Genomic DNA, 13,665 nt, shown 5'->3' on the forward strand with positions numbered 1-13,665 from the left:
ACAAGGCAGTTTTTGAATTCTCGTCGTAGTGGGTGTGATGTTTAATACCATACTTTCATAACTGAAGGCGATAACTGACTACAAATGTTTATTTTAGGTCTCTTTCGTGTGGAAACCGGAAGTTAACCTACGTGTGCAGGCTCACCTGCTGGACAGGTAATGCAGGACGTGCTTCGGCTCAGCGATTACGACTGTTTATAGAGTTTATAAAAGAAAAAAGGGACTTTTTTATCGTTTTCTCTGGATAATTTGGTTAATTTTTTCACCACGTGATATCCAGCTCGTGAGCCAGGTGAGTAAATTGCACGAGCACGAGCAAACGTCAGATAAACAGTCGAGTAGGAGAAGCTGTTTCCGGACATATTCAGGGCATTTGAGGAAGATTAATGACTAATAAACAGTAAAAAGCTATATAACAAACCTTTGTAAATGGACTTTTAAAGAGCGTATAGTCCTAATGATATCTATAATTGTAGACCATCTTATAGAAAAAGGACAACTACTTGCAAAAACATGAACTCCTGTTTAGTGTTGTTGGAGTTCTGTGTTTGAGCTACAGGGAGGTTTTTAAAAAGCTGATATCCTCCATTTTGTACAAACCTTATTTTCTTTCCTCTAACTTCCTTTTTTGAGGTTTGTGTGGGTTTATATATCAAAACCGTTTTTTACATAACCTCTCTATACCTGGTAAAAATAAACAGGCTGTGACTTTAAAGGGGGACTCCATCGTTTTTTCAAAATTCCTGCTTAATTAAACGGTAAAGATATAAACAGAGTCGTTCATAGCGGTTTGGTGTGAAACGCTCTGTTCTAGGGAAACTTATAGAGTCAGAATTGTTCACAGTGGTGGTGATAGGAACCAGACGTCCACCTCTAAAAGCTCCGTCGCAGAAAGTTTTTACATGAAATGGTTATACGTTCACTGCCTGATGTCTGAGACACTTTTATGTGATAGATTTGTGATAATATTTTGGCCTAAAACATACTTTGACACCCTTTTGATTTTCAGTTTTTGACCATTTATGATGGAGGTATACGTGTATGGCGCTGTGAGGCAAATAGTCCCCAAAGGAAACTTATGATTTCAGATTTTCCACTGTTTTTCATCATCAACATTACATATACATTCAGAAGACATGTGTAGGTTCACTGGTGGTTTTGGATAGCAAATAAAATGTATATTTTTGTGTTTTAGACACAACAACCCCTGGTTCACACCAAACCACTCAGAATCACTCTGTTTACATCTCACACACTCAAACCAGTGGAAATGCCCTTTAAAAGTGAAATATGTAAACAATCTCTGTTCTGATTAGCTGCCTGTATTGTGTTTCCCCATTCAGTCTGGGTTGCAACATTCCTTATAACTTCAGCATTAATGGGCAGGACTAAACTGCTGCAGGCTGACCCATAAATGTATATGTAGTTGTGACATTACAACCATGACAAACTCAAAAAGTGCTGTTTAGAGGCTTAGTTAAAATGCTACATCAAAGTGTTTTATTTCCGAAATATAGAACTGGTGTAGAAAGTATACTCTCTAAAATAAGATATTCTTTCATCTAGATGTTATTTCATATGTTTTGTTTTGTTTTTTACTCTGTGCAGTCTGTTATTGTTACTGAAGTGACGAGCAGCAACCTGCTCTGAGTAAAACAGTCTGATGTCCAAAAACCTTTGGAGCGCTAAGTTTCCTTGTAGAACCACAGTGGAATGTCTTAGAACATCCAGCATTTATTAGCACAGCATCTACGAGGCTGAACTTGAATTCTCATTTGAGTTCTTTGTTCCACCTTTAATGGTGTGACATTCTTGCACCTGCAGCTGCACCATTTAAGGTGGAACTGACCATTCTAATGATGTGCTTGCAATTATGAATCCATACAGTTAGTTTTGTCATATTCTTCTCTTTGTTTGGGGTCCTTTTAAACTATAAAAAAATACGAAAGCATTTAAATGAATCAATCATAATCAATCATAATTACGCTCAAAGAAGGATGCCCAATTTTTTGGGCCAAAATAGAGGTCTCAGGCTATTTTTAAACATAAAAGTTGTGTTTTTGTTGTTGTTGTCTATATTTCTCTACTGTGTAGAGAATTGGGTCCTTTTGAGTTCAGATATTTGCGCCTCAGTCACTAATTCCACTATTTTCTGTCTCAGGATGAAATCTGAGGGTGAATTTGTGAACCAGCCGGATAACACGGCCTTCACGCAGCAGCGTCTCCCTGCCTGGCAGCCCATGCTCTCCGCAGGCATAGTCATCCCTCTCTTCACTCTCATCGGCCTGGCCTTCATTGGCATCGGAGTTGCGCTTTTCATCACCTCGCAGAACATCAAAGTGCAGGAGGTGACACTTGGAAATTATAATAATAAGTCAGTTAAGGCCTAATGTGTTAATTTAGGACTAATTAATAAGTTCTGAGTCTTAAAAACCTGGATTCTAAAATTTACACATGCTACAAATTCAGTATAAATTTTCAGTATTTTGCTGCCATGTTTGTCATGCTTACTTCTTTTCACTTCAAAAATCAACAAAATGTATAATTTGACCAGGGTGCCAAAACATTAGCAATCCCCTGGAAATGTAAAACAGGGAAATTAAAGAGAGAAAAAACAATAAGAGTGAAATTGAATGTTGAATATTAAAATGAAGTATGTAAATGTGGTCTGGGTTGGAGTGATCACAATGATTTAACCCAGATAACAGGGCTATAAGGAGGTCACTGGGGTTAAGCTGGAGTTGTGTGTCTAGCACTGTGTTGAGTGGTGCATCTTTAATGTTTGTGTGTTTTTATGTAGTTGGATTACACAGGCACTGCGACGAGCTCGCCCTGCTTTCAGTGCAGTGGTCTCTCCATCCAGAACTGCACCTGTGAGCGCAACTTCTCTCTGTCTGAGCTGTTTGAGGTATCGTCCTTAACTCACTTTTGTTTTTTGCCTGTGCTTTTCAGCAGTGCATGTTTTTGGCACTCACGTCTCACTATGGGTTATTTATCGTGTATGTGTAGTTGCCTGTAAAGTAATTCATTTATGTGTCTGTATAGTTATCTGTCTGTGTAGTAGAGCTGAAAGATTAATCATGTTCACATCAAAGTCAAAATTTGAGAGAGTGCAATTTTCAGATTATATGCCATTTTATTATATAATAAATCAACAATGTTGTCTTAAGTTTTAAATGAAAAAAATTAAACAATAAGAAATAAACTAGCATAGAGCTTGTGAGCTGCCTGTAGATGAGCTGGACCAATCAGAAGCAGAAACACCCCTGTTCTTTATATGTATGTATGTATGTATGTGTGTATATATATATATATATATATATATATATATATATATATATATATATATATATATATATATATATATATATATGTATGTGTGTGTCCATGATTTTTATATATATATATTCTTTATACTGTATATTCTTTATATGTTCTTTATGTGTGACACATCACAACTGTCTGGTAGCCTGACACACTCAGTGTTCACAATTCATGCAAGGAAAAAGTCAGTATTCTCATCTTCTTGGCCAAAAAAACAAGCCTGGAAATGAATTTATAGAAAATAATTACATTTAAATTGCAATTGCAATATTGGTCAGAAAAATTGCAAATAAATATTTAAATAAAATATAGTTCAACCCTACTGTGTAGTTAATTACCTGATTAGTTACCTGTAAAGTAATTTATTTACATTTGTTAAGGTATCTGTATAGTTATCTATCTGTGTAGTTACTGTAATTACCTGGCTAGTTATCTGTCGAGTTCTCTCTTTAATTACCTGTCAGGTGATTTACTTATCTACCTGTATTTGTTTTGTTACCTCTTGAATCACCTGTTGAGTAATTTAGTTATCTGTATAGGGGTCTATCTGTGATGCGATCTGTGCAGTCGTTCCCTGTCTAGCTACCATCTAGACCTAAGTTAAGTGATACTTTTTTGATCCCCCCAAAAATCCACCTCTGCATTTAACCCATCCGTGAAGTGAAACACCACATACACACTAGTGAATACACACACACTAGGGGGCAGTGAGTACACTTGCCCGGAGCGGTGGGCAGCCCTATCCACGGTGCCCGGGGAGCAATTAGGGGTTAGGTGTCTTGCTCAAGGACTGTCGGCACTGGGGATCAAACTGGCAACCTTCAGGTCACTGGGCCAGTTCCCTAACCTCCAGCCCATGACTGCCCAATGACCTAGCTAGTCTGTCTGGCCATAAGAACAATAGTTATCTAGTAAGTATAGTATATAGTAAGGAATAGTTTTCTGATCTGTTTGTGTGAACATGGGGCTCAGCACCAGAGGTGCTTTGTGGGGTGCGTGATTAGTGACATCACCTCGATAAAGTCTGTAGTCTGTTTTGGGGAAAAAATTGTTAAATTGCGTTTCTGTCCTTTACTGTCTGTGAATATCGGTGAACATGGAGTTCATGTGACTCATGATGCTACCACAGCCTATAATCACGACTAGTTCACTGTTAACCTACTTTTGGTTACTTTTGGTTTGCTGAGTGACAGAATAAATACCTGTTTTCAGGGTCCAGTATTCTTCTACTATGGCTTGAGCAACTACTACCAGAACTACAGACAGTACGGAGTGTCTAAGGATGACTACCAGCTCTCTGGAGACACCACATACTTTCTGGTAAGAGCATTCCCAAACAGTCCTCTTTAGCCTGGTCTTGCGCTCTTTCCTAATATTTCTGATGATTTTTCTCTCCCACTGCAGAAACCGCAGTCTTACTGCTCTCCCTATCAGTATTCCAACAACAAACCCATTGTTCCCTGTGGATCCATTGCAAACAGCATGTTCAACGGTATCTCCTCCAGCACCAGCACAACACCAGACTCACTAATCAAAGCTTTGTTTAGTAATTAAATTAAAAGAAGTATTCAGTAAGCCCTTGTTTGTTTGTCTACACAAATAAACACATCTAAATGAACACACTGGCCACTTTATTAGAAATGCCCATCTTGTGCTTCCACTAACTGACCAATTTATTGGAAACACCCACCTTTTACTTCAACTAATTTGTCACTTTTGTAGCACCACAGTTTCTGACTTTTTAGACTGGTCAGTGTCATTGTCCAGCCGAGAGGTCAGAAACTGAACATGGATGAAGGTCTAGAGAACCGTGAATCAGCAGATGGTGTACAGAGTGGACGCTGACTGTCCGTTTACTGTTTTCTGTACAGACACGTTCAGACTGTATCTGCTGGTTAATGGCAGTAGGAAGCAGGTGCCGTTTGATGGGAAAGGAATCGCGTGGTGGACAGATTACAACATCAAATACAGAAATCCTTCTCCAGTCAATGGATCTTTCGCAGCAGCTTTTGATGGTCTGTACACAAGATTCTGTTGATGCAGTATTGTGAGGGATATAATTCATTAGTGCTGATCTGCTTCTGCTGCAAGTGCTTTAATTGAACTGATTGAACAAATTTGTCCAGTTAATATGATGAGAAAGCAACTTATTGTTGGTGTTTTTATAGTTGTGATATAAATTAGTTTGATATACATGTTCTGATGTTCACAGCACAATTTACAATTTTTTTATTTTATATATATATATATATATACACACACACACACACACAAAACCCCATTTCTAAGTTGGGATGCTGTGTAAAATGTAAATAAAAATAGAATGCTGTGTTTCATCACGTCTTCTTTTAACAACACTGAAAAGGTTTGGGAACTGAGGAGACCAAGTGCTAATAATTTTGAAATGGTGGCATATGTTGCCAAAACATGTACATATTGTTCAGCATTAATGGTGCCTTCACAGATGTGCACAATGCACCCCTATACCATCATGTAATACTGACTTTTAAATTCTGTTCTGATAACAAGCCGAGTGATGTTTAGCCCGGAGGACACCGTGTCCATGATTTCCAAAAAGAATTTAAAATGTTGATTCATCGGACCACCAGGCAGTTTTCCACTTTGCCTCAGTCTGTTGTAAATGAGCTTGGGCCCATAGAAAGTGGCAACATTTTTGGATCCTCTTAATGTGTAGTATCTTCTTTGCGTTTCGCGTTTTAACTTGCATTTGTGGATGCAGCGACAAACTGTTTTCACAGACAGTGGTTTTCAAAAGTGTTTCTGAGCTCATGTAGTGAGCAGAGTCATGTCTGTTTTTAATGCAGGGCCATCTAAGGTCCCGAAGATCATGGCCAGTTTTTTGGCCTTGTCCCTTGCAAACAGAGATTTCTCCAGATTCTCAGAATCTTTTAATGTTATTATGTACTGTAGATGATGAAAAGCAGAAGTTATTTGCCGTTTTATGTTGAAAAATGTTATTCTTCAACTGTTGCACTATTTGATCACACAGTGGTGAACCGCTCCTCATCTTTACTTTTGAAAGACTCAGCCTCTCTGTGATGTGGTTTTTATACCCAATTATGTTCCTGACGTGTTGCTGTTTTTTAGTATTACACAACTTTACCAGCCTTTTGTTGCCCAGTCCCAACTTTTTTGGAGCCTGTTGTTGGCATCAAATTAAAATTGGGCAAATATTTTTCAAAAAACATTAACATTTTTCAGTTTCAACATTTGATATGTTGTGTTTGTACTATTTTCAATTAAATATAGGGCTTAAATGATTTGCACATAATTGCATATTGTTTTTATTTACATTTTGCACAGTGTCCCAACTTTTTTGGAAATGTGGTTGTGTTTTTGTCTTTTACTTTTGTTTATATTGCCTGTTTCTCTTACACAGTCTTTAGTTTCTGTGTGACTGTGTTTGTGAAGACCTGCAGTCTGAGCTCCTGCATTCTGTTTCTCAGGGACGACGAAGCCCGTAAACTGGCAGAAGTCAGCGTACGAGCTGGACCCGACTGACCAGGCCAATAATGGCTTCCTGAACCAGGACTTCCTGGTGTGGATGAGGCGTGCAGCGCTGCCCAACTTCAGGAAGCTTTACGGGAGAATAACGGGAGGAGATTACAGTCAGGGGCTCCCTGCCGGAAACTACACCCTCCAGATCAGCTACAGTATCCTTTACACCTGCCCTGGAGTGACATGTTAGAGATACATTACAATTCACACCTGCCTTAGAGTAACAGTTTAGAGTTTGTTTACATGCTCTAAATAATCTGATAACTACAGAAAATCAGTAATCAGATTTCTGATTTACAACTGGTCAATAATGTCACAGAATAAGATGTGTCGTAAACATAATGTAAATCTTGACCCTCACAAGCAGTTTTTTTTTTTTAAACACACTGAGTCACTTTTGCAGAAGATATAAACATACATCATCTAAAAGATGAAAAATATTTAAATATTTAAATTATTTGGTTTCAGCATTGCTCCAAAAGTGCTGGGATGCGTCTCATGGGTGCTGTTAAATGCTGCTTGCTGTTTCCAGGACAGCGCTCTGTTTCCACACATGCGTAGACTGAGAGAATCGAAAGAAATCAGAGTCAGAGTTCACAACCACTGAAAAACCCCATTACTGAGCTCAAATCTAGCCTCTTTATCAGATTTCTTAATCTGTTTTATAGAACTTAATCTTATCTAAGACATCAGTGTGTGTGTGTGTGTGTGTGTGTGTGTGTTTACACAACTGCTTAATAATCAGGTATCTGCAGAAATCTGATAATGATCAGATTAGTAAGTGCATGTAACCACACTGTACTGGGGCTCCCGAGTGGCGCAACCATCCAAGAATTGGCGCCATCGTCACATCACGAATTCAATCCCTGGTGATGCTACAGCCATCCGTAGCCAGGAGTCCAAGAGAGCACAATTGGCCTTGTTCTCTCTTGGTGGCTCCCCCATCACCCAACAAGATGCTAGTCAGCGCAGGTGTCTGTTAGCTAACTAAACAGAGCAGTTGGAGCTTTCCTCTGAGCTTTTCAGCTGGCCAGTGATATTGTGTACGCAGCAGTTCGAAAAGATGCGGCGGCTGGCTTCACAGGTCTTGGAGGAAGCCTGTGCTAGCCTTCACCCTCCTAGTGTTGGTAATATTGTGTGCTTTGGGGAGTCCTAACTAGTGGGTGGAATTGGAAATGAGAAAATTGGGTAAAAATAAATAAACACTCTTTGAGTATGTATGACACAGTTAGATGCAATATGAGCAACTACTCAGTTGTTGCTTTCCTAATCATTAATTATAAAATATAAAAGGAAACATAAACTGGGTTATATCTGAAGGCACATGGTGTTCTACATCACTTTGTTTTATATTGACATTTGTGATTGATAAACACTGCAGGAGTTTACATGTGCACATGGTTTTAGTGGAAAGCTGCAGCCCTCTGTTCCTCTATTTGCTCTGTTTAAGGTGCAGCTTTATCAGATCCTCCCAGACGGGTTAGGCTGGTTGGGTGTGGCTGAGCTTGAGAAAGTGAGAGAGAGAGGGTGCATGCTTTGAATATGTTAAACGTGTCTATTGAAACAGGTTAAATCAGGCGTTTTAGTCAAAAAATCCAGGCAGTCTCGGTGTGAAGAAGCTTTTGGTTACTTTGTCTTCAGAGATTTTCCATTTAGTTGTTGTCACTTTATTTTTTGTTTTGTTGGTGTGTATAATTCTATAAAAAAAGGCCACTGAGATCTTAACGTTATCATTTAATGAAAAATCTCTTTGGACATTTTATCTGTATAATTTAGATCAGATCTGTCACCCCCTGCTGTGCAAATTGTAGGTTAGTGTTGGACTGGAGGTGATGCAATTTACAGATTACGACAATGTACTGTGTTTTGACTGTGTTAAATTAAATTCAGGGCCGTTTTTAAACATCTGGGGCCCCTTTGTGACCTCCTGCTTCCTAACTAGTGAAAAACAATTAATGCTGTTTGTTTTGATCAGTGGAAAAAAGTGACACTAAGAAAAACAGTAAAATAGTTTTTATAAATATTAAGTGAGAATGTAGTCTAAATTGCCTATGTAAATAAAATTAATAAATACATCATAACATGAAAATAACGCATGGTATTGTTCTGCCACCATTAGGATTATGAATAAGAGACTTGTTCACGGTGGTGGTGATGGGAACCAGACGTCCACATCAGAAAGCTCCTGAAAGTTACTACATGAAATGGTTATGAATTCATTGCCTGATGTCTGTGACATTTGATTTCATGATAGTTTTAAGACCTTGAAGTCCATTCATGGTGGAGGGATACATGCAGGCTGTTGAGAGGCAAAATAGTCCCCAAAGAAAACTTATTTCAGATTTTCCACAATTTTCCCATCAACATTCAATGTAAAACTCAGAAAAACAATTTTTCACTGTCTTCTCAGTGTCTTCATAGTTTAAGTGAGTTGTATGTTTTCAAGATGACTGTTTTAGCGGTTTTGTAATTTTTTTCATCTCTAATTTTATCTCTATGGAGAAATGAATAGAGATCAAAAATGTTCTAAAAGCTGCCAGCAGGTGGCGCAGTTCTGCACTTTCCCCTCTCTGCATGTATATGATCTTTGACCCACATCCCAGATTACCCTGTGCTGAGTTTTGGGGGCACTAAGAAGGTGGTATTCAGTAACGTCTCATGGATGGGGGGGAAGAACCAATTCCTCGGAATCGCCTACCTGGTGATCGGATCCCTCTGCGTCGTGATGGCGATCGTCATGCTCATCGTTTATGCAAAATACAAGTTCCCTGACAACGACGATGCATAGTGACGATGATATTGCAGTCCTTCAGCTCACAATGTGAAAAGTTCAGGTTTTTTCTCCAGGTGATTTCTCCTAAAGCCATGCAAGCCCCTTAAAGCTCCTGACCTGCTCTGTAGCTCACCTGCACAGGTCTGTTCAGAGCCAAACAGACCTCGAACATTTGTCACTGTTATATTATGTTAACTTTTATTTCCTTCCACCTTGGATCAGTAGAAATGATCCAGAATTACTGAATCTCATCACATTGAATTCAGTTAAATTTCAGAGATTCGATATTCTGTTACAGCAGTGGCAGTAAAGTGTACGATGTACTTTACACCCTCAGGCAAACACTAGAACTGGAGTGATATTTAGTGATATTTATTCACAAAGTAAGACTATCTGCAGCAAAACCTACGCTAATCTACATCAGTGCACTAATTTCAGAATTTAACTTCAAAGGGCCTATATCCTATATTTTCCTTTCATTTTATTTCCCCCAGCCGAGGTCCCTATTACTGTACAATGTTTATACTCACTATTTCAAGGTTTATACTTATGTTATATAACAGTCATAACTTATTTTACATGATCATTTTCCAAGCTCTGTTTATCAATTGCAATTAAGCAGGTTATTACTCTTACTGTGCCTTTAATACTGATATATGAAAATGAGCTATGTTTTGATTAGCTGCCCTGTATAATGTCCTATTTAAAAAGCAATCTAGGATTAAATGTTCCTTACAGCTCCAGGGTGAGGCTAAACTGCTGTAGGCCGAATGGGTGGGGAAAAATTTCTGTGGGTCGAATAGGCGGGGTTAAACAGCTATAGGCTGATTGTGTTGGGTTAAACTGCTTTGAGCAGAATTTGTGGATATATGTAAATACAGCCTTTAATGACATCACAACCATGATGTATTCAAGAAAGGCTGTTTTTGCAGTTTGTTTTGCTTAAATGGACCGTGCACAGACTATATCACACTCATTTTAAAAGGAGGGTTGTTAAAGGAGTTTGTTTACATCTGATTGTTCAGGTTTTTCACGTTAGGGCCCGACTGATGTATCAGTCGACTGATAATATTGGCTGATATTGACAACTCGTGATTTTATTGGTATCAGCAAAAATGTAGCCGGTAATTACTGACTTTAACATCTAATTTCACAGATAGCAGGCTCCACCCCCTGTGCTGCAACATTATTTTAGTTAAAACTGAGAGTTTGTAAGTTTAAGAGGTTTGGACATACAGAATGGACAGTCATATCAGCTCAGTTGAACTAAAACTGAAGAGAATATAAAATACAACACAAATGAGATATTAAATATTCATTGCTTTTTGGACATTTTTAAATCCAAGTCCGTCGGGCTGGAGCTCAAACGCTTCAAAACAGCCTTGATATTCTGAACTGAGCTTGTTTATGGGGGTCTGTTACTCTGTTATTTCAAAAGCCATAATGTTTAAAAATGATACTGAGGTTAAAAATGCATTTTTGAGGAAAGTGAATTAGGTTTTAAATCTAGAAGTATTAGATATGAACCCTTTCTTTAGAACAAAACAGCAAATGGAGCTGATTAGTGTTGAAATAATGTAGTAACATCAGAATGACTCATGTAATTACTGTAGTTACTGTAGTTACAGAATGACTCATGTAATTACTGTAGTAAATCAATTTAACCATGCTGGGTCTCTAGTAACTGATTTCTCATCTCTGTATGAAGCCAGATAATGTTACATTGAAATGGTGTTCTAGTGTATTAGTGGGCTTTTTTGTCTCAGGTTCTTTTATTTCTTTGTGTAGGGCTGTAACGGGACAAAACCGTTCAGGGAGCACTTTAACTTTTCCCCCTCTGTTCTCTCAGGGGAGCGGATGAGATGAATATTTTTGTAAAATTAAGGAAATTCTAAAGTTTATTCTGGTGTATATTTTGGTAAAGGGGATTTTTAAGATATGTTTAGAATCAGAAAATGATCTAGACTGATGTTGCACTGCAGATTGATGGAGAATGTGTTGTATTGTCTATATGGTTCTATAAAGTGCCAAAAAGTGTTCTGCTATAGTTACGTCATCAAGCTTGCATTCAAAAGCAGAACCATATACGACACATTCTCCATCAAACTGGAGAACGATTTCACCAGGCAGATTCACCAGGTTCTTTGAGTGTTCACAGTTCTGTCTTTGCTAAGAAACCCTTGAAGAACCACCTCTTTTAAGAGTGTCATTATTTAAAACAGTAAATAGCCTCCACCATCTTCAGAGTATATCTGCTGAAACCGAGTGGCTGAATTTCTGCTCTGTTCTGAAATAAAATGAAGAAAAACATCAGAAATCTGACTCTGATCTGTTTAATGGTCGAAGCTGCCACATTGATTGAGAATACACTGAAGCGTGAGGAGATGTGGTACATCTTCAAGTGGTCACAGAAGAACATGCTGGCCTTAACCCTCCCAGCTTGGGGGACTGAGGGAGAGCTGGATAATGAAAGTGAACTGGGGAGAAAATCTATGTAAAAACTTACATTTAACTAAATACCTGTAAATGTGAAGTGTATTTTCTACGAGCACCAACCTGAAGTTGTCTTAATCTGATCAAACTGCATGGTTAAAAAGCGAGCATTTATTACTTGAATTCAATGGATTCTGATGTTCACGATGAGATGTTTAAATGTTCATCTAAAGCCCAAGCGTCAAACACAAGGCCCACGGGCCAGACACAATCCTATCGGGCCCACAAAAGTATTTTAATTTTCTAATAGCCTGTTTCACAATGTGCTGCAATGCACTCCAACTCTCCTGCCCCAACAACAGTCTTTGGGACAGCGGTTACGCCTCAGTTCTACACAATTCTGCACGATTTCACACCAGTCAGATCACCAAAATGCATTTCAGCTGCAGTTCAACTAATATGAACACAACTTTAGCTCAGAAGCTCAGAAGTTGAGCCCATGTCTTATTGAACTTGCAGCAAAGAAACGATGCCAGGGGTCTAGTTCAAGCAAATAGGTTTAAAAGACTGAGCACCCGAGGACGTTTAAATTTAGAATATTTCAAGGTCTGCTAGTGTCTGAGTTTTACTGTTGAAGTTTTGAGTAAACAGTGGCCAATTCGGGTTACAGCGCAACATTAATTAAAAATGAAATAAAAAAATTTTTTTTTTTGGACCATGGATTTGATGAGATTTTTTTAATATGGTCTGTTTACTGGTTGAATTTAACAACCCTGATCTAAAGGTATATATACACTTTAATCCCTTTGGATCGATCAGAAAAAGCCACCAAAAACAGTTCTTCAACTGTGACAAGCTTAAAATTGTAACAGTAGCATAGCCCTTTTTGGTGCCATATAGAATCATATACAACATATTCTCTATAAGTCTGAAGCATTTAAGCATGCAGATAGTTCTTTGTGTGTTAATGGTGCTACATAGAACCATTGTCTTTACTAAAGAGCCCTTAAGAGCCATCTTTTTGAGCGTAGGTGATTCTGTAGGTGACTATTAAATTGGTCAGAAGACGAGGTGAGCATCTGCTAAGTCATTGGTATGGTATCCTAGGTGGTTGCTATGGTATTCCAGGTGGCTGTTAGGGTGTTGCTATGTGGTTGCTCTGGAATATGGTGTCGCTAAGTCATTGGTGTGGCATCCTAGGTGGTTGCTAGGCCGTTGCTATGGTATTCCAGGTGGTTGCTAGGGTGTTGCTATGATATTCCAAGTGGTTGCTATGTGGTTGCTATGGCATACCAGGTGGCTGCTAGGTATGGCATTACAGGTGGTTGCTAAGGTATTCCATGAGGTTGCTAGAGTGTTGCTATGTGGTTACTCTGGAATATGGTGATGCTAAGTCGTTGCTATGGTATCCGAGGTGGTTGCTAGGGTGTTTGTAGTGATATCTTAGGTGCTTGCTTTCAGGTTTGCTAGGCTGTTGCTATGGTGTTTCAGGTGGCTGCTGTTATATCCAACACGGTTAATATGAAATCATCATTGCAGAGCAATGCAGAATTTCTAATAATGATATTAATAATAATAACAACCCACAAGAATCTGTGAACAAGACAAGGACAGGA

General features: G+C 38.5%; 1 protein-coding gene across 1 annotated transcript; it reads left to right on the top strand.

The window, feature by feature from the left end:
• Positions 1-119: 119 nt before the first annotated feature.
• On the top strand, positions 120-11,933 carry tmem30b (transmembrane protein 30B). The gene is made up of 8 exons (XM_017708859.2): positions 120-292; positions 2,162-2,348; positions 2,801-2,908; positions 4,537-4,644; positions 4,729-4,816; positions 5,196-5,339; positions 6,792-6,998; positions 9,447-11,933. Exons 2-8 carry the CDS (start codon positions 2,163-2,165, stop codon positions 9,629-9,631), a joined length of 1,026 nt encoding a protein of 341 aa, XP_017564348.1. The 5' UTR covers positions 120-292; position 2,162; the 3' UTR covers positions 9,632-11,933.
• The last annotated feature ends 1,732 nt before the right edge of the window (positions 11,934-13,665 follow it).

This window comes from Pygocentrus nattereri, chromosome 10, assembly GCF_015220715.1.
Source record: "Pygocentrus nattereri isolate fPygNat1 chromosome 10, fPygNat1.pri, whole genome shotgun sequence".
Lineage (NCBI taxonomy): Eukaryota > Metazoa > Chordata > Actinopteri > Characiformes > Serrasalmidae > Pygocentrus > Pygocentrus nattereri.